The sequence below is a fragment of the Struthio camelus genome, chromosome 13 (genome assembly GCF_040807025.1).
Source record: "Struthio camelus isolate bStrCam1 chromosome 13, bStrCam1.hap1, whole genome shotgun sequence".
In the NCBI taxonomy this organism is placed as follows: Eukaryota; Metazoa; Chordata; class Aves; order Struthioniformes; family Struthionidae; genus Struthio; species Struthio camelus.
In genome coordinates this window covers 23,661,843-23,679,999 of record NC_090954.1, presented here as the reverse complement: position 1 = coordinate 23,679,999, position 18,157 = coordinate 23,661,843, and the positions used below count along the sequence as shown (strand labels likewise).

The 18,157-nt window shown below is 40.0% G+C and overlaps 1 protein-coding gene across 17 annotated transcripts in view; it reads right to left on the bottom strand.

Annotated features, from left to right (window-relative positions):
* Positions 1-18,157, bottom strand: part of ANKHD1 (ankyrin repeat and KH domain containing 1) — a 125,165-nt gene that overhangs the window by 72,155 nt on the left and 34,853 nt on the right. For all 17 annotated transcript variants that reach the window (XM_068959867.1, XM_068959871.1, XM_068959873.1 and 14 more), the window contains exons 3-7: positions 10,075-10,231; positions 3,973-4,120; positions 2,910-3,057; positions 1,639-1,872; positions 506-600 (exon numbers count right to left, since the gene is read on the bottom strand). In XM_068959867.1, the coding sequence (XP_068815968.1) occupies positions 506-600; positions 1,639-1,872; positions 2,910-3,057; positions 3,973-4,120; positions 10,075-10,231 (782 nt within the window). The remainder of the gene's footprint in view (positions 1-505; positions 601-1,638; positions 1,873-2,909; positions 3,058-3,972; positions 4,121-10,074; positions 10,232-18,157) is intronic.

The window sequence follows — 18,157 nt, the reverse complement described above, 5'->3', positions numbered from 1 at the left end:
TTTTATTTTTGAAAGAAGAAAACTCACAGTACCATTTATATCTAAAATATACATATTTCCTGCATGGTGAAGGGATACATGCAATGCATTAGTCATTCAGTTCAATGCACTTCCGGAAGGCTCATACCTTCCAGATTTTAATCTGTAAGACCTTACTTAGACCGGTTAGTTTCCCACCTCTGCCTTTATAAACTGCAAAAGAAAAGGTGACTTGCACTCAACCTATTATCCTATGGCACTGCAAATTAGCTACTCCTACACTTCACATAGAGAACACTTAAAACAACACATGGCACACCTAAAAGTTAGAATAATTCTTCCCTATGGCCAATTAGAGGCTTAGAAGCTGGCTACTTGTGGCAGTTAACTAAAACAATGGCTTTCTTATGATAACCAAAATATTCTGCATCTGCAGACAGAAGACAGCTTGTTAACAAAGACTCACTTTATCATCCCCTTTACTCCTCTCACTGGAAAGGAAGCAGTACAAATAAAAGCTATTTACCATGCAGGCCTCCATTAGTGCTGTGTGCATCTCATCTGTTTTGTGTTCTTGATCAGCTCCAGCCTCAAGCAAAAAACGAACCATATCTAAATGGCCTTCAAATGAAAGAAATCAAAACAAATAAGCGTTTAATATTACAGGTTTTTAGTAGTACAGAAAAACATCTAATGTTGCTCATTTAGATATCCATAGTTTGCCATTACAATTTGAACAAATTTTGATTTGTTTTTGAAATACTAAGCTGTTTTTAAAATACTAAAACAAATACCAATGCAAAATGGACAGTCAACCTTAAGATAACGATCTCCCCCAAACATACTGCCCTATGATGAAATGACAATACACCTCTCACTAATTCAAACTCATACAACAGGAACCTTTCCTTGAGACTTCAAGCTATTACACAAAACAAAACAAACAAGAAACAAACAAACCCATACACGTGTTCATTCTTTTTTCAGCTGTATATTGACATATGATTTGTGTGTCCCAAGTAGCATATATTTACAATTTGTAAGTGTCCCCCAAAATTATACTGAAAAAAAAGTATTCCGTAATAAATAATGGCACTTTTTCCCCATCAGGAATTCCAGTAACCTCTGTTGCAACTTCACACTGTCCTAATGATTAATAGAGATGTTTTCAAAACAATAAGATAGCCGTTGAGGGAAACACAAATGACATGGCTGACTGTTGGGTGGGGGTCAGCAGGTGGTAGGAAAGGAAGAAGAGGAGGGAGGTGGCATCAAAGCACAAGTTTGGACACATCCAGCCACAAATTTCATATCCAATTTGTTAACATACGTCCAAATGTGGTGGACAAATGGTATCCATGTGGCCAGAAAGTCAATTAAAAGGACTGACATCTTAAAAGAAAACAGTTTTGTTGTTAGAATAATACCCACCCTAGTGCACAGGCTTAGTGCCATTGCACCAAGAATAAATATTTCCTGACATGGAGTTGAAAACCAACTAAATCTAGCATTCCAAAACAGTTAAGAAAAAGTTCAGTCAAGGTTTGCCTGGAAACTTCAGTTAGACAAACACTACCAAAGCTGGAAATAAATTTCAACAAAGACACAAAAGAAGGCAAGAGACAAGAGTTTCTTCAAACAATCATTTCGGTACCATACCTTTGTAGCATGCAAGTGTAAGTGCACTTTCTTTGAACTCGTTGGAGTGAGTATTGATTCCTGCACCGTATTCCAGCAATACTCTTGCAACCTCAACATGACCTGCACTAGCTGCTTCCATTAAGGGGGTATGCCCATTCTCATTGTGGTCTTCTATATTAGCACCTGCTTTCAATAGCACCTTCACTATGTCAACAAATCCCCCAGCACAGGCATAGGTGAGTGCTGTGTTCCCTGTGGAAGAGAAGTATATATTAAAGTCCTCTCCATCACTCACCCCAAACACACAAAAGGAAGTCAGAGTTTAAAAAACAAACAAACAAAAAAAACCTCTAAACCAAATCAAGTGTTTAGCAGCAACAGCAGCCTTTTACCTGACAGTTATGTTACTCTAGCCAATAATTATTTCAGGTTGGGTATAGAACTCTTTCACGTTCTAGTTGTGATGGAATTTTAATACTAGAGTCAATATTTAAAAAAAAAAAAAAAAAAAACAACTTGTCTTGTTTCCTACTTCAGCACAGAAACAGGACAAAAGACTTCAATGAATAATTTTCGTCCTCAGTGTAGAAGCATTTTTTTGTTGAAGTGCTCTGTGAGCTCTTGAAAGGCTTTTATTGGCTGGATGAAAATAAACTATTACATTTTAAAACATGGGTTCTGAAAATGATAGAGAATCACATATGGCTCATTTTAATTTCTACAGTCAATTTTAAGCTATTTTGTAGTCAGCTACTTTAATTAATATAACTAAGCATCAGGACAAAAAGCACATTGCAAAATTCAAACATCTGACACTTAAAAATTGAACAATGATTGAATCGTATCTTAAGATCAGAAAAATTAAACTGCAGGTTTCAGCAAGGTTAGTTACAGTTACTGATCAAAGAGTTGTCCCTTTTCAGTAAAAAGCCATATACCAAAAGAACTGGTCTTGACCAAATGCCTTCCGAGGGCTTCTTATTAGGCAATTTTGAATTACATGAACGAGAATAGCTAAGCTTCATGTACTTTCATGGTCATCTTACATACAGTGCTTTTCAGAAGAATAATGCTTTTCTTTACAGTTAATATTAAGAGCTATCATAAGAACCTTATTTGATCATGATTAAGCACAACTATCTGACCTACTGTTAAGTTCCTGTCATATCTTTTTATAAATAAAACTATCAAACACTTAAAAAATTAAAAAATACTTAGATGTTCACAACAGTTGCATGTGGTTTACACGCTAGTATTGCTAATTTCTCCAGTTCCCGCTCCCCAGTTACCTGTTGAAGACTGGGCGTTGACATCTGCACAATGAACAAGGAGAAGTTTAACAATATCTACATAGCCTCCACTGGCAGCTGCCATTAAGGGAGTTATGTCTCCTTTATTCCCTCGATCTTCAACATTTGCATGCATTGCTAGTAGCACCTGAAAAAAAAAAGTTCACTTTAATGAATAAATTACAACACAAAAATTTTGCTTCTGGTTCAAAGGGGTCAAAGAATGATTCCTCAGTCAGCCATCGCACCCCCTTGCAGTAATACCCCCAGTAGTGAAGAAGAATGGTCCTCTCCAGGACCATTTATAATTACTACCTGGACTATGCTCTGCTTTAGGAAATGCTGTTTTTCTAGATCATTTGCTCATAACTGTTAAAGCTAACGTTAAGTTACAGTGTCAAATGTCACAGGGCAATTCACTAACTAGAAGGATAACAGAGACACGACAAACTTGCACTAATGACCACAGCACAGACTGGTTTAAGCCTAAAAGTATGCAGTTTTCTTCCTGTACACTCCCCTGGCATAGAAACTTCCAGCTGGGCACTTTCTGAGAAACATTACAAGCATCTTCAAAGAAGCACAAATTGTGCTCTTTGACATACAAGCATAAAGGCAGTCTCAAAATTAATGCACTGTTGATATAAACGTGATTCAAAAAACAAACAAATTGATTTTGAATGATTGAGACATGAGTTAAAGTATATAATCACTTGCGTGTTTTTTTTTTTCCTCCCCCTCACCACTAGTTTAGATCCTTTTGCAACGTCTGCTTGGCAGAACAGCTTGACTACCCTAGAACAATGCCAGAAAAGCAGAGAGATATTATAAAAATGAGATCCGTTCTTCAAACTAGTCCCTTAAACATAAAGGCATAAGATGGCATATTCCATTAAAGATGATGGCTGATAATACAGTTTATTTTATTATGGGTTACCGTTAACTAAGGTTCCAGTTTAGATAAAACTTATTTTAACCAGAACAGCTAAAATCTTCAGCTATTAAAGAATCCCCTTACACAATATTTCATAAAGGTTTAGTTGTGACTATATTTGTTACTTACTTGTGCCAATTCATAATACCCAGCTGAACAGGCCAAGCAAAGGAGACTCTCCCCTTCTTCAGTATGTTCATTTACACTTCTTCCTTCATCCAGCAGCTTCCGGACAGCATTTACATCCCCATCTGAGCATGCTTCTGCCAAACTGCGACTGGAAAAATCAGTAACCACAAAATAAGCTCAAAATAAATCTGCAGTAGATGGGTAGCTTCCTTACACAAGAAGCAAGTCTCTACTTCAACATTCATAGCTTGACTACAAAGCCTTAATAGAAAACACATCTTGAAGAATTTTTTTCAAAGTACATACATAAAAAGATGCACAAGATGCACCATCTGTATGAGAGATATGCCTATTTCACAAGAAATAATGACCTTGTGCTCATGTCTAAATTAGCTCCTATTCTCATTACCTACTAACTTTGATAATAAGCTCTCACGCAGATTCTTAGTGCAGAAAAGAGCATTCAAACCTAGGCAATTTGTAGTATTTGCAAAATACAGAAGTAAACTTCACTAATGCTATACATAGCCTGTGTGCATGTGGCACTCCACCAACAAGCTACGACCATGACAAAAAAGCCCAAGTGAACAGCCCAGTATCACAGAGGGAACTAATACTGAATTCTGCAACAATCCAAACTTCCTGACCATTGTCTCTCCTGTAGCAAGATGATTTCCTTCACTGCACTGCCCAAAAGCTCTTCTTTTAATTGGAAATAGTGATTTCTTAATTTAGGTAGACATTTCAAAGAAAGAAAAATCCTTACCGCACCTAATGACCTAATCTTCAAGAATGGAGAAGAGCATTACAAGGGTTTCACCTGTGTTTCTTTTCATATGTTGTTAAACGTTTTAATGACTTTAAAAAAAAAAAAAAAACCCACCCTAGATAAGTACCTACAAACCAAGCATTCAGAAGGAAAATACAAGCCATACCCCCAGTTCCGGGCATCTAAAAGCTCAGGAAATCTGTAATCACTACTTTAACTACCCTTTGCAGTAAGGGGATGGTGACCCATGACCCAAGAAAGCACACTAAACAAATCTAGAAAAAGAGGGTGAGCTGCGTTTCAATCGATTTCAGATCAAGTCATCTGCCCTTTCAATCTTTTTCTACACTGGAGAAAAAAAAATAAAGAGCAATTTTGACAGCAACAACAGCTGTTAAAGCACTGCTAAACATAGATAAGAGTACATAGGAGCAAGCCATGCTCACCACCAATTCAGTTGCGCTTATCTGAATGATAATTTATTCTTACTTAGAATATATATACAAGGAACCACAGCTCCTGAGCCACTAGAATCCAAACTACAGTTAATGCTCTGGTGGGAGAGGCAAAGGGAGGAAGAACCTTCTATTATAAACAGCAGGCAACCGTAGGTGATCCAGTGTTATTGTATTTTATTTACAGGATATTGAAACTTGTTTCTTTAAAAAAAAAAAAAAAAACCTAGTAGGTTCAGATGCATTTAGAACCTCAACCTTCTACTTTTCTTTTATGAAAATATGAGTTCGCTCCATAATTTCTCATTTCTGAAGAATAAACTGACTTGAGCATAAAGTTTCCTCAGGAAAGCATACAAAACTCAATTTTCAATTCACTTCCAAAAACTGCAGTAGTTGAACTATATTAAGTCCCTGTTTTGAAAGAAAAATGTATTTGCCATATCCTCCAAAATGAAGCAAACACTCTAGCAGGTGCTAGATAACAAGCCAAGAACTGACATGAAGAGATTATCCAGTATTGGAACACTTACATATTATAATCCCTTTAAGTATATTAATAAAAATTAATATTTTGTGTATATTTATTATTTGGCTACTTAGTCAAGCTTGTACAACGAAGCAATGGCGGCAGCACACTCAAACCTGCCACCTTCTCCTCAAAGGTCACAAGGGATAGCTGTGCACTCATGGCCCATACACTCAAAAAGCTCTCCTGCTACCTACATGTAATCAGGCTTTTACAGCCTGAGTACCTATGTTCAGCTAGGACAAGGTGGTGGAGATTCAGGTACTTCTGCACGCACAGCCTAGCCTTTAGAAGTGGGGGCCACCCAACACCATAACCTGCAAGATAGGCCCTGAACAAGAGATCCGTCGTTCTCAACAAGAGACCTTAAGCCATGCAATATAATAGAGAACTGCTATGAAACCAAGTGTTCTAGAAAAGAGCTATTAAAAATGAGACTCAGATGTGATTCAAGTTGACTCACGCATCTCAGCAGTTCTCCCAGTTTGCTCTCTGCTCAGGTCCTCTTTGAAATATTTTCAAGACGTTTTGTGAGAAGTGACAGGAACGATCACAGAATCGCAGAACGGTTGAGGTTGGAAGGGACCTCTGGAGATCATCTCAGCCAACCCACTCTGCTCCAGCAAGGGGCCTCTAGAGCAGATTGCCCAGGATCGCATCCAGGCGGGTTTTGAATATCTCCAGAGAAGGAGACTCCACTACCTCTCTGGGCAGCCTCTTCCAGGGCTCTGTCACCCTCACAGTCAAGAAGTTTTTCCTCAGGTTCAGATGGAACTTCCTGTGGTTCAGTTTGTGCCCGCTGCCTCTTGTCCTGTCTCTGGGCACCACGGAAAAGAGACTGGCCTCATCTTCTCGACACCCTCCCTTCAGATACTTGTAAATGTTGATGAGATTCCCCTCTCAGTCTTCTCTTCCCCAGGCTGAACAGGCCCAGCTCTCGCAGCCTTTCTTCAGAGGAGAGATGCTCCAGCCCTTTAATCATCTTTGTAGCCCTGTGCTGGACTCTCTCCAGGAGGGCCATGTCTCTCTTATCCTGGGCAGCCCAGAACTGGACACAGAACTCGAGGTGTGGCCTCAGCAGGGCTGAGGAGAGGGGCAGGAGCACCTCCCTCCACCTGCTGCCAACGCTCTTCCTGATGCAGCCCAGGATCCCATTGGCCTTCTTGGCCACAAGGGCACACTGCTGGCTCGTGGTCAACTTGCTGTCCCCCAGGACTCCCAGGTCCTTCTCTGCAGAGCTGCTTTCCAGCAGGTCAACCCCCAGCCTGCTCTGGTGCAGGGGGTTGTTCCTCCCCAGGCGCAGGATCCTACACTTCCCTTCACTGAACTGCATGAAGTTCCTCTCGGCCCAACTCTCCAGCCTGCCCAGCTCCCTCTGAATGACAGCACAGCCTTCTGGTGTGTCAGCCATTCCTCCCAGTTTAGTATCATCAGCAAACTTGCTGAGGGTGCGCTCTGTCCCTTCCTCCAGGTCACTGGTGAACAAGATGAACAGCATTGCACCCAGCATTGACCCCTGGCTTACATCGCTAGCTACAGGCCTCCAACTCGACTCTGCGCCCTGAGCTCACAACCCTCTGAGCTCGGCCATCCAGCCAAGTTCTCAATCCACCTAACCGTCCACTCATCCAACCCACACTTCTTGAGTTTACCTAAGAGGATGTGATGGGAGATTCTGCGATCTTCATAGAATTACTGAGGTTGGAGTAAACCTCCGGAGATTGTCTAGTCCAACACTCTGCTCAAAGCAGGGTCAACTAGGTCAGGCTGCTCGGAGCTGTGTCAAGTCAGGATTTGAGTATCTCCAAAGACAGAGACTCTATGACCTCCTGAAGCAACTCATTCCAGGATTTGACCACCACCATAGTCAAAAAGCTTCTTCTTACGTTTGAGAGGATTTTCCTGTAATTCAAATTGTGCTCATTGCCTTTCATCCTGTCTCTGGGCACTACTGAGAAGATTCTGGCCCCATCTTCTTTACTCCCTCCCATAGGGTATTTATATATCTTGATAAGATCCCCCTCAAGCCTTCCCTTCTCCAGGCTAAACAGTCCCAGCTTTCTCAGCCTCTTCTCATATGTCTGACACGTCAATCCCTTAATCATCTTTATGGCCTTTGCTGGATTGCCCCAGTATATCCATGTCCTCCCAGAGCTGGACACAGTACTCGAGATGTGGTCTCACCAGGGCTGAAAAGAGGCGGGGAGGATCACCTCTCAACCTGCTGGTGATGCTGTTGGCCTTCTTTGTCACAAGAGCACATTGCTGTCTCATGTTCAAGGAAAACCAGGAAACCACAAGGAAACGCAGATCCTTCTCTGCAAAGCTGCTTTCCAGCCAGTCAGCCCCCGTCTGTACTGGTGCACAGGATTATTTTTCCCCCAGTGCAGGACTATTTCCCTTTGAACTTCATGAGGTTCCTCTCTGCCCATCTCTCCAGCCTGTCCAGGTCCCTCTGAATGCCAATACAGCCCTCTGCTGTATCAGCCACTCCTCCCACTTCTGTATCATCAGCAAACTTGCTGAGGGTGCACTCTGTCCCTTTCTCCAGGTCACTGATGAATATATTGAACAAGACTGGACCCAGGACTGACCCCCAGGGGTACAGGCCTCCAACTGGACTGCGCCATTGATCTCAACCCTCCGAGCTCTGCCATTCAGTCAGTTTTCAATCCACCTCACTGACTGCTTTTCTAGCCTGTACTTCATCAGCCTGCCTATGAGGCTAGTGCGGGAAACAATGTCAAAAGACTTGCTAAAGTCAAGACAAACAACATTCACTGCTCATCTGCTGACCTCGTCATCTCACTGTAGAATGCTATCAGGTCAGGCATGATCTCCCCTTTGTAAATCCATGCTGACTGCTTCCCATCACCTTTTGCCCTTAATATATTTGGAAATGGCTTCCAGAAGATCTGCTCCATCATCTTCCCAGGGATCAAGGTGAGGCTGACCTGTAGTTCCCAAGCTCCTCCTTCTTGAACGTGACATTTGCTTTCTCGCAGTTGCTATGGCCATTCAAAGATAATCAAGAGTGGCCTTGCAGTGACATTGGCCAGCTGCTTCAGCACTTGCAGGTGCCCCAGACTTCTGTATATCCAATCTTTTTCTATGTTCCCTGACCTAATCCCTCTTCCTCCAGTTTATACTTTTCCACCAGTCTCAGGGGCCTGGGATTCCTGAAGGCAAATCTGACCAGGAAAGATCAAGGCAAAGAAGGCATTCTTACCTCTGCCTTTTCTGTGTCCCCTGCTATATTCAGCAGCAAGCCTACATTGTCCTTTGTCCTCCTTTTGCAGTTGATATTCTTGAGCTTTATATCTTTTTGCCCTTCATGCCCCTTGCCAGATTCAATTCCAGGAAAGCTTTGGCTTTCTTAGCCACATCATCTCTGCATGCTTGGACAGTGTCTCTGTGTTCTGCCCAGACCATCTGACCTTGCTTCCACCTCTTCTATGATTCCTTTTTATGTTTGAGCATGCTTCTCCAGCATACTTTCTTATCTCCCCATGTTTTGGTTCACATGTAATTTCTCTAATTTCACTTAGAAAATGATCTTGTCCTATATCTGTATTTACATTTTGAACAATGACCTACTGTAAGCATTCTGTTTTACAAATTCCAGTCTGAATTTCAAGACACCTTCCATATTAAAAGAAATTTAGATTTTAAATTTTAGATCTTTGATCTGAAGTTCAACAGTATGCACAGTCACAACACCTCAACAGTTTATAAAAAATTCCTACCAGTTGTCAGAGTAGAAAATACTTTAGGAGCTCTAAACATTGCTTTGAAATTACCAACGTAGCAGAAAGCTTTTGAAACCTAGGACAACGCCTCAGTTCTATGCTCTTGGGAAATGCTATTCTAATTAATTATCATCAACAAAAACTTATTTGATATATAGTTTTACTTTTCCCTATGCCCCAAGCAAATCATTGCCTAGCACGTATTAACATTCTCTTCCAACTTTAACATAGGCAATGAGCTAGACCCTTTAACTTCCCCTCAGCTACACTGTGACAGTAGGCACAGAACTATTACTAGCTCTTCTATAGCTAAGAATATAATCAGTTCTTGAAAAAGAAACCAACTACCTCATATACAGAAAAAGCAGCACTTTCTCAAATTTAGAAAGTAAAAAGGTTTTGTACTTTTTCCTTACACTTCTAAGCTAATAACCCGAAGTGAGAGTAGTTGCATCTCAGACTTAATACCTTTGCTTTTGCTACCAGCAGAGCAGATACTTTACGAAAGACTAAACATAGAAATAACTGAATTTTAAATGAAAAACGCAAACTTACATTGTGCAGTTAGGAAACTGGGGGTGGGAGGAGATCAATACATACTTGTCCACTTGTCCTGCATTGTGATTGTTCTCTGCTCTCATCCGCGTCAACGCAGCAGCAGCTTCATCCAATGCACAGCTGACAGAGGACGTCAGTCTTCGGAGAACCTCAGGATCTGCGAAGGCTTTACCATCGGCAGTGGATAATTTACCAATTCCTTCAGTGTATGTTCGTTCATCAGTGAGGTTAGTATGAAAGTCACACAAAAGAAATGCAAAGACACCATTTTAGACTTCAGCCACATGCACTATTAGTTAAAAAATCATTTGCAAACATGCCAGAAAATCAGGTACTTAAAAATAACTGTTAACATTTGCCTATGATCTGAACGTTTAATTATACCATAGCAGCAGCAAAAATATTTTTCAATTGGCAGCTTCATCACCTGTCCCAAATTCTCAGCTCATATACCTTTAGGGATAGGGTGGGAGGGAAATCTCTGAAGGGACTAAGTACAAGTCCTGGGGTCAAGCCCAAAAGCAGAAGTTTGGGAAAGGGATACTAAGTCCACAGGCTTGGTTTAAGGTGAACAAGAATTTTACACTTCAAGTTTTAAAGTTATTTTTCCTTTCCTGCTTGACTCCACCCAAAATAAAGTAGATTTAGTCTAATATACTTTTTTTGCCCCCTCTTTTTTCATAAAGCTTATTAGCTTTACTTCCCAGTAGTTTACAGTTCTAAAATGCAGAGACCCAGCTACAGGCACAGCAAATTTGAAACGAAAATTTCAAATATTTGAAGCATATTCGAAATAAAATCCTCTCTATACTAACATTACACTATGCAAGCAGAAATGATTAGCCTGAATGAACTTTTGTAATAGTTCCTCCTTCAAAAAGAGTTTCTTTGCTGCCATACTAAAGTTGCAGGCCCACAGAGAATAGCATCATAAGTAGGTATTTATCTCAGTCATTGAAATTGCACTTAAATGGCAAAAGCGTAAGTTTTTTCACAGCTGATATAAAATTATGGCACATCTGAGCAGTGTTCTTACTCCACTAGTTTGTTATACCTTTGAACACTTTCAGAGCTAAAGGTCAGTCTATTTTACATATGTAAACATCACAGGACAGGTGTGTCTGCAGTGTAGGCACAGCTTACATTTGCATATACAAGTGTGCAAAAAGTGTAAAGAAATACACAAGGGAATTAGATTAGCTGCCTTCATCAGTGATGAATCACTAACTTTTCAATTCCTCAATTCCTTAGCAGTTACACAGGATTAAATTATATATAACCCGGGGGGGTGGGGGGGGGGCATCTTACTACCTCAAAAGATTTGCTATTTGGTATGTGCACCTCTGCAAGACTGATTTACATCATGTTTTCCACTTCCCAGTCTGTAATCATTACAGTATAAAAACTGAAAATATACCTTGTAAATTTTGAATGCTCTTCAGGCATGCATGTCCCCTGTTTGAGACTGTCCAATTAATTTGTCATTAATGTAAAAATCAATACTTGTGAACTTTCTCCACCCTGAACAGCATATCCCAGGCATACTTTGTTACATAACCCTGTATCACTGTTGCAACTCTGATCAAAGTGTCCGCTTGAAGTATTCAAACTTAACATTGCTGATAAAAATGAGGAATCCCCACCCCTATCATTCAAGTGATACATCTATGATGAGGTGCAAAAAGTTTACTTAGCTGACTGAAATGAAGCAGCACAGGCTACCGAGGTCGGGAAGACTTGCTTAAGATACTTGCTCAGAACCAAGTGTGTTACCTCCCTGGCTCCAAAACCCTATCTGGATGACTTGGGCATTGTCAAGAGGTTAAAAAAAAAAAAAAAGAAAATTAAAATAAATCATCCACTCCACAATCAAATGAGAAACTATGACTAGATTCTATGTACACCACACCTCTATCAGCTGAAAGGAAGAGTTATTTTTCTAAGCCATAAGTAAGCAAGCTTTTTTCTTGAAGATCAAGAACATTTCTATGGTTTTCACAGAATCTCTGAAGAGAGACGAGCGTAAGGCCGTCTGATGTCTGTATCCTGCTAGGACTCACTCTGCTTTACAGCGCAGTTCCAGCATTTTTGACTGAGGACAATCAGACCAAGGAAACAGAGCTAGGGACTCTCTACTCCTTTATTTACAACACTTGAAGAGGCTACTGGCTGCTTGCTCCCTTCCGCCTCCAAACTCTTGGGGTCATAACCTTTTTAAGCCACTGCTACTAAATATAGTAGCGAGGCTATAAATAACAACCCTCAAACACCACAGCTCACACCTCACACATGAACGTAAACTGAATTTGTTGTTAGTTTGGAAGAGGATATAAGTTGCAACTTCTCAAGAGCAGAAGCAGACACCCCTGTGACTGTGGCACTCCTCTCTAGCAGAGGGGTATAATAATTGTGAAACTGGACTGGGGAATTGATTAAATCTAGTACTGAGCATGAAGAAAAAGTGGTAGTTTTCAGACAGATCTGCTTCCCTGGTACAGCTCACAGAGTACCTACACAGATGTTTATGCCAGCTACTTCTGGTGGCAGTGTCGGCTTATGTTAGCTTACGGTGTATGTAAGAGTACTAACTAAGGGGAAAAAAAATAAATAAATAAAGGAATTAAGTCTTCTCAACTCAGCTCTGAGGCCTCATCTAGGACTACTATAACCAAATCTGAACACCACATTAAGCAAAGTAGAAAAGTACAGGAGAGAAATCCACAGGATTTAGAAAAATATGACCCCTGAGTAAAGGCTGAAGGGACTGGATTTAGTTTACAAGCAGCAGCACAACAGCAGTTTTCCTGTACTGCAAAAGGATCTTATGAAGGAGACAGTAATCAGTTCTTTAATGCTCACCAAAAAAAAAAAAAAAAAAAAAAGAGAAACAAAAAGAAGTCAGGTCAAAAAAAAAAAAAAAAAAAGAAATGGCTATCTGAAACTAAACAGGATATCTGAATCATTTCAAGTCTTTAAGGTAGTAAAACAGATTACCTAAGCAGGCCATAGAATTAATCTTCCTCTGTACATCAAGAAGCGATTAGATGAGAGATCTGCAACAGAAATTTATATGCATGTGATCCTGCCCTTATATGGTGTGAGGGATTGCCTCGGTCTCTTAGGCCAGCTCTCTTCTAGTCTTAAGTTTATAGATTCTGGTTAGCCCCTAAGAGGAAAAGCTGTTGGATGTAATCACAATGAGGTATAAGCAAGCAGAAACTACACTTGACGAGTCTCTCCATTTTCAATGTTTGCTCTTTAAAGCACTCATAGGCAGCACTTCTAAAGCCAAAAGTCACACCACAGATCTACCATGTCCTCCTATATCCTGTGAAGAGAAACAAACTACTATTGCTGCAGAGCTCCTGCTCTACAGTATCTACTTTCATAGATTATTAGAGGCGTTCTCTTGGAAGGCTTCCCACCCACTGGCTCTTCCTTCCAGCTGTTAAGTCACAGCGACAGCGCACTTAAGTTCCCGACTTCATTCCAAAAAAGCTACTGTAACCACACCAAGAACAAAGGTGCAAGTTAAAGCAGCCGTTTGTTCACAGCACCAGCTAAGACTCAATCAGGTGCCAATATAGGTTATAACTTCGTACCACTTTTCCATGGCAAAACACTCTGTCAGATGCTCTGCTCCTCAAAATCTCACGAGAAACCGTGTGAAGAACCAAACCACTTTTTTTGTACCTTTCCAAGCTAACTGACAACAACAGAAGACAGCAGAGCAGACATTTGTTAGGCTGCACACAGTACAAAGCAGACAGACTACAAGAATTACCAAACTGGATCCTGCTACTGCAGACACCCATTTATTTATTCTCCTTTTGCAAACTTACAGCACCCTCTAAATAATTGCTCAGATTTTGCTTCACTGTGGTTTAGGATGACCATGGCAGAATCTTACTGCTGCAATGCTCAGTCATCTTCCAACCTTGAACGTAACTGTTCTCGGGTCTGCTTAATAACCGCTTGTTCTTGTGTCACACTCCCAGGTGGTTAAGCCCGCCCATATACATGTGCAAAGGTTGGACAGTAGCAATCAGATCTGGTATGGTTCTACAAGACCAAACCTTTTATAGTCTCCCCCCATCCAATGAATAACAGAAGCATCCTCAAGACTCACAGTTCTCCACAGTTGTTTGGATTCATTTTTCTTGCCCACAGGCAACTACAATTTTCTACATTATTACAGTCTTACTAGTATATTATGGGTTCACAAGAAATACTAAGGGCATCTGGCACTACCTAAACTGATAACTACTTGTCTGAGCAGAATATTTCACATTCTCCTTCTTACTGTGATACAATAGCACATTTTTAGGAATGAAAGACATCAAGGATGTTGTGTAAATCTGTTTTTTCATGGATTGATCACTGTTGCAGGCTAATAACTCTGCAAAGAGAACTTGGGAGTCACTGTGGGTAGTTCTTTATCTAGAGCAATCTACAGTCAGTAGTGAGATGAAGAAAGTGACATTCTCAATGCAAAATTACAAGTCACCACTAAAATTGCAAAGAGCTTGTTTATAAGTAAATTTAAAGAAAGTATTTGCATACAACATGCAATCAAGGTTTGGAGATCATTGCCATGGGATGTTACAAAAGCCAAAAAGAGTGGATTTGAAAACAGCTTAGAAAGCTTTATACCGATATTAAATACAGCAGCCCAGCCACTGAGTGACTCAGGATATTCCTGAATAACAGACTACTGGAAGAATGCAGAAAGGAAGGACTGCCATCTGTACTGTTTTTACAGCTTTCCCCTTAAGTGTTTACAGCTAGTCAACTCGAGGATGCAGGGAGCTAGACACATCTTTGGTCTGATACTGTAGGACAGTTCTTTTTTTCAGCATTTTTTACTGAAGCGATTTGCTAACGTGTCTGCGTTAGCCTGGCAGAGGCAAGGCCAGTGGCATTATGCGACAACAGAAACAAAAGCTCTTAATCACATTCTCTTCTGATTAGAAATAAATGACCTTGCACCTCCCCATTTTACCTATCAACATACAGACTGTGGATCTCCAAAATAAAGAGGAAAGTACCTAGTATGCCAAGAAAACAGTTCAGAATTCCAGGATCTACGTACAGATGAGTCCTTCCACAAACTCTGAGCATCAGCCATCTATTACACAGCATACAGGTTCAAGGTGCATCTGAAAAGGGACTTTCTGCCAGTTTAACAAGTCAACAACTTAACAGCTTAACAAAGAGAAAATTTCTAGTACAACTGACTAGTATATAACTATATATCAGGTAGAGTCTGGAGCTACTCACTTTCTTCCCCTCTTTTTTTTTTTTTTTTTTTTTAAAGTAACTCTATAGAGCATAGGTCAAGCGCCACTAAGTGCAGTGGTACATAATACCAGATGTTCCAGAAGTTAGCGCCATACCATACATATTACTTAGATTAGCTTGAAGTTGATTAAGGAGGTACACTAGAACATGAAGCTCACCTTGTAAGAGAAAAGCTTGCTCAGAGATATACCTATGTACCTTTAACCAACACTGTGATTTGAAGCATGGGCTTCCTTACTGACTTTCAGACTTAACAGGGCGCTCAGGACTACCACGGCTAGAGCTTTAGGGTAACCTGATATGAGCTGGTAACCTCTCAGTGTGATCTTCCCTAGTTTAACTAGACAAATATTTCATCTCAGGAAAACAGGAACACAACCAAGTTTGTGATTGTGGAAAAGCCAAAAGGACAGGAAGAGTAGCGTGATTTTTGCATAAGGAATCAGAGATTAGTTTTTCTGAAAGCCATGTATATTTTCAGAATTTCAACACAGAAGTTGAAAGTCATCTTAAAGAACCATTACAAGAAATAATCTAGGCCAAAGTTTTTTCAGGTTCACTTCAGCAAAGGAATCCGAGTTAGATAATCCACATTGGAGCGACCATCCCCTTTTCTTCTAATCCAAGAGCATTCTTGCAGAAGTATCAGATACTTTACCCTCCCTTATTGGATAAACTTCATATCAAGGATAAAGAAAATATTTAATTGTTGTTTCTACCTAGTAGTTCATAATTATCACTGCTTAAAATATCTTAAAAAGAAATTACTCTGATATGGAGCCCACAGTTAAATCACTCATACCACACAGCACTGGTGTCTATGTATGTTTTGGACAAAGGATATTGTTCCAAGGAGATCAATGCCTGAAAGTGTAGGAGGTAAAGTCAAATAATCCTCACGAAAACAAAACTGCAGATTCAGTTGTTGTGATATTGCTTCTCAATCTGTTCTAGCACACACTATGTTCTAACACACACTTGAGGCCATTAACACGCTAACGTGTCAAACATACGACCTCGCACTTGTCAAAGTCTAACTAAACTTCAGCTCATGTGCAGTCATCTGCTAGCTCCACAAGCTTAATTGAATCTTCCAGTTCCTTCAGGTCTTGCACCACCCGCTCTACAAAGGCAGGTTTTGACACAAATCTGGAAAGTCAGAAAAGCCCAAAGAAGAATGAAATGAGAAGCATGGTCTGGAAATGCATCCCTTATTTTGTTAAGGGTATGTGAAGAACCTGCATTAAGTAGTACCACAGACAAAGTGAACGTTCTGAGATGGAGACGGAGGATTTTGTTTCAGCTTCTTTATTAGAAGCCTCATTCAAATAAAGTGAGAAGTTCTAGGTGGTGAAAAATAGTTTCTAGTCAGCAACTCTACTAGAAAAAAATAATTCTGGCACATTACACAGATGCTACCAGAAGACTAGAAGATAATAACCATAACTGAGCATACCCTCCTCTATAGAGCCTCAAGTGGCTTAATTCAAGAATAAGTGGGACACAGGTAGGGCTCCTTCAAAAGCGCATCAAAAGAATATAGTTCAGACATGTCAAGAGTAAAACCTAAAGGAAGATTTTTTTTTAAAAAAGAGATTTGTCAGGTTCTTTTGGTCCACATGTTGTATTTTTATTTCTGATAACACTTAAGAGTAGTTCAACATCTGCAGAAAGTTCCTATCTACTACTTTTCTGTACATTACAGCAATCAAGAAAACAAGCATAGATTATATCAGTTATCTACCAAACAACATCCCACTAATATCTCTCTGATGTCATAATCAGTTTCTGTTAACATGCACAAAGCAGGAAGTTTTCTAATCCCCCATCTTACTGACAAAGAAATTGTTCGCTTCACTGCTTTCTGATGATGTCAGAGTATTATCCCAAGTGCTAGTTTTACATTGTGTCATTTCCAGAGACAGCTATTCAAAGCAGAGTCATTAACACATATACCCAGACCTACAATGACCTTGTGGCAAACCCAGGAAAACACCATATCAGCTCTGGCTTGCTGCCTATGTTTAATGACTAAGTAAGGTTTGCAAAATTCCACTTGCCTCACACAAGTAATTTAAGTTAGCACCCAAGCGGTTAAGTAAGCCAAACTGGTGAGGCCTAAATAATACCCTCTACCAGATCTGTGCCAGTTGCGCTTAAGAACAGGTTTCCAGAGGCTGCACAGTGCTCCCAGTACAGCAAGCGTGGGGCAGAAAGATACAGGCACAGCAGCACAGAAGCACCAAGTATTGTTTTGACTTACCAATTTTCTAAAAGATCCCAGATTTAAAAGAAGTGGGGGTCCCACTGATTAAGTGACAGCACAGCAACGCAAAGACAGACAAACTTCAGTCTTGCAACAGAGATTTCAGCAAAGATGCAACACACATTTTAGCATGTCTAAAATAAGTCAATACTGCTGGCTACACATTTTCTTGAAAACCAAAGTTTTTCTTTGAAAAACTTTTTCTTTGAAAAACCAAAGTTTTTCTTTGGTTTTTCTTTGAAAACCAAAGTTTTCAAGGAAAAAAACCATATATTGACTAGTGCTGTTTGTGCATAGGTATGATTAAAATATTAATAATTCATTCCAGTGTGGCCACCTTTCCAGAATTCAAGTGCTTTTAAAAAAGTTTAAGATAATTTTCTTCATTAAAACAGGCAAGATTTAAGTCCCTCTTTAGTGAGTTAAGCATCCCATTATACTTGTAAAGTTTCTCTATGATTCTGGTGATCCTTTGAAAAATTCACATAATACTTACAGGCCCTAATCATGTGTAATATAGTACACAGAATTAAGTGTGAAGGCAGAACTTAATGAATT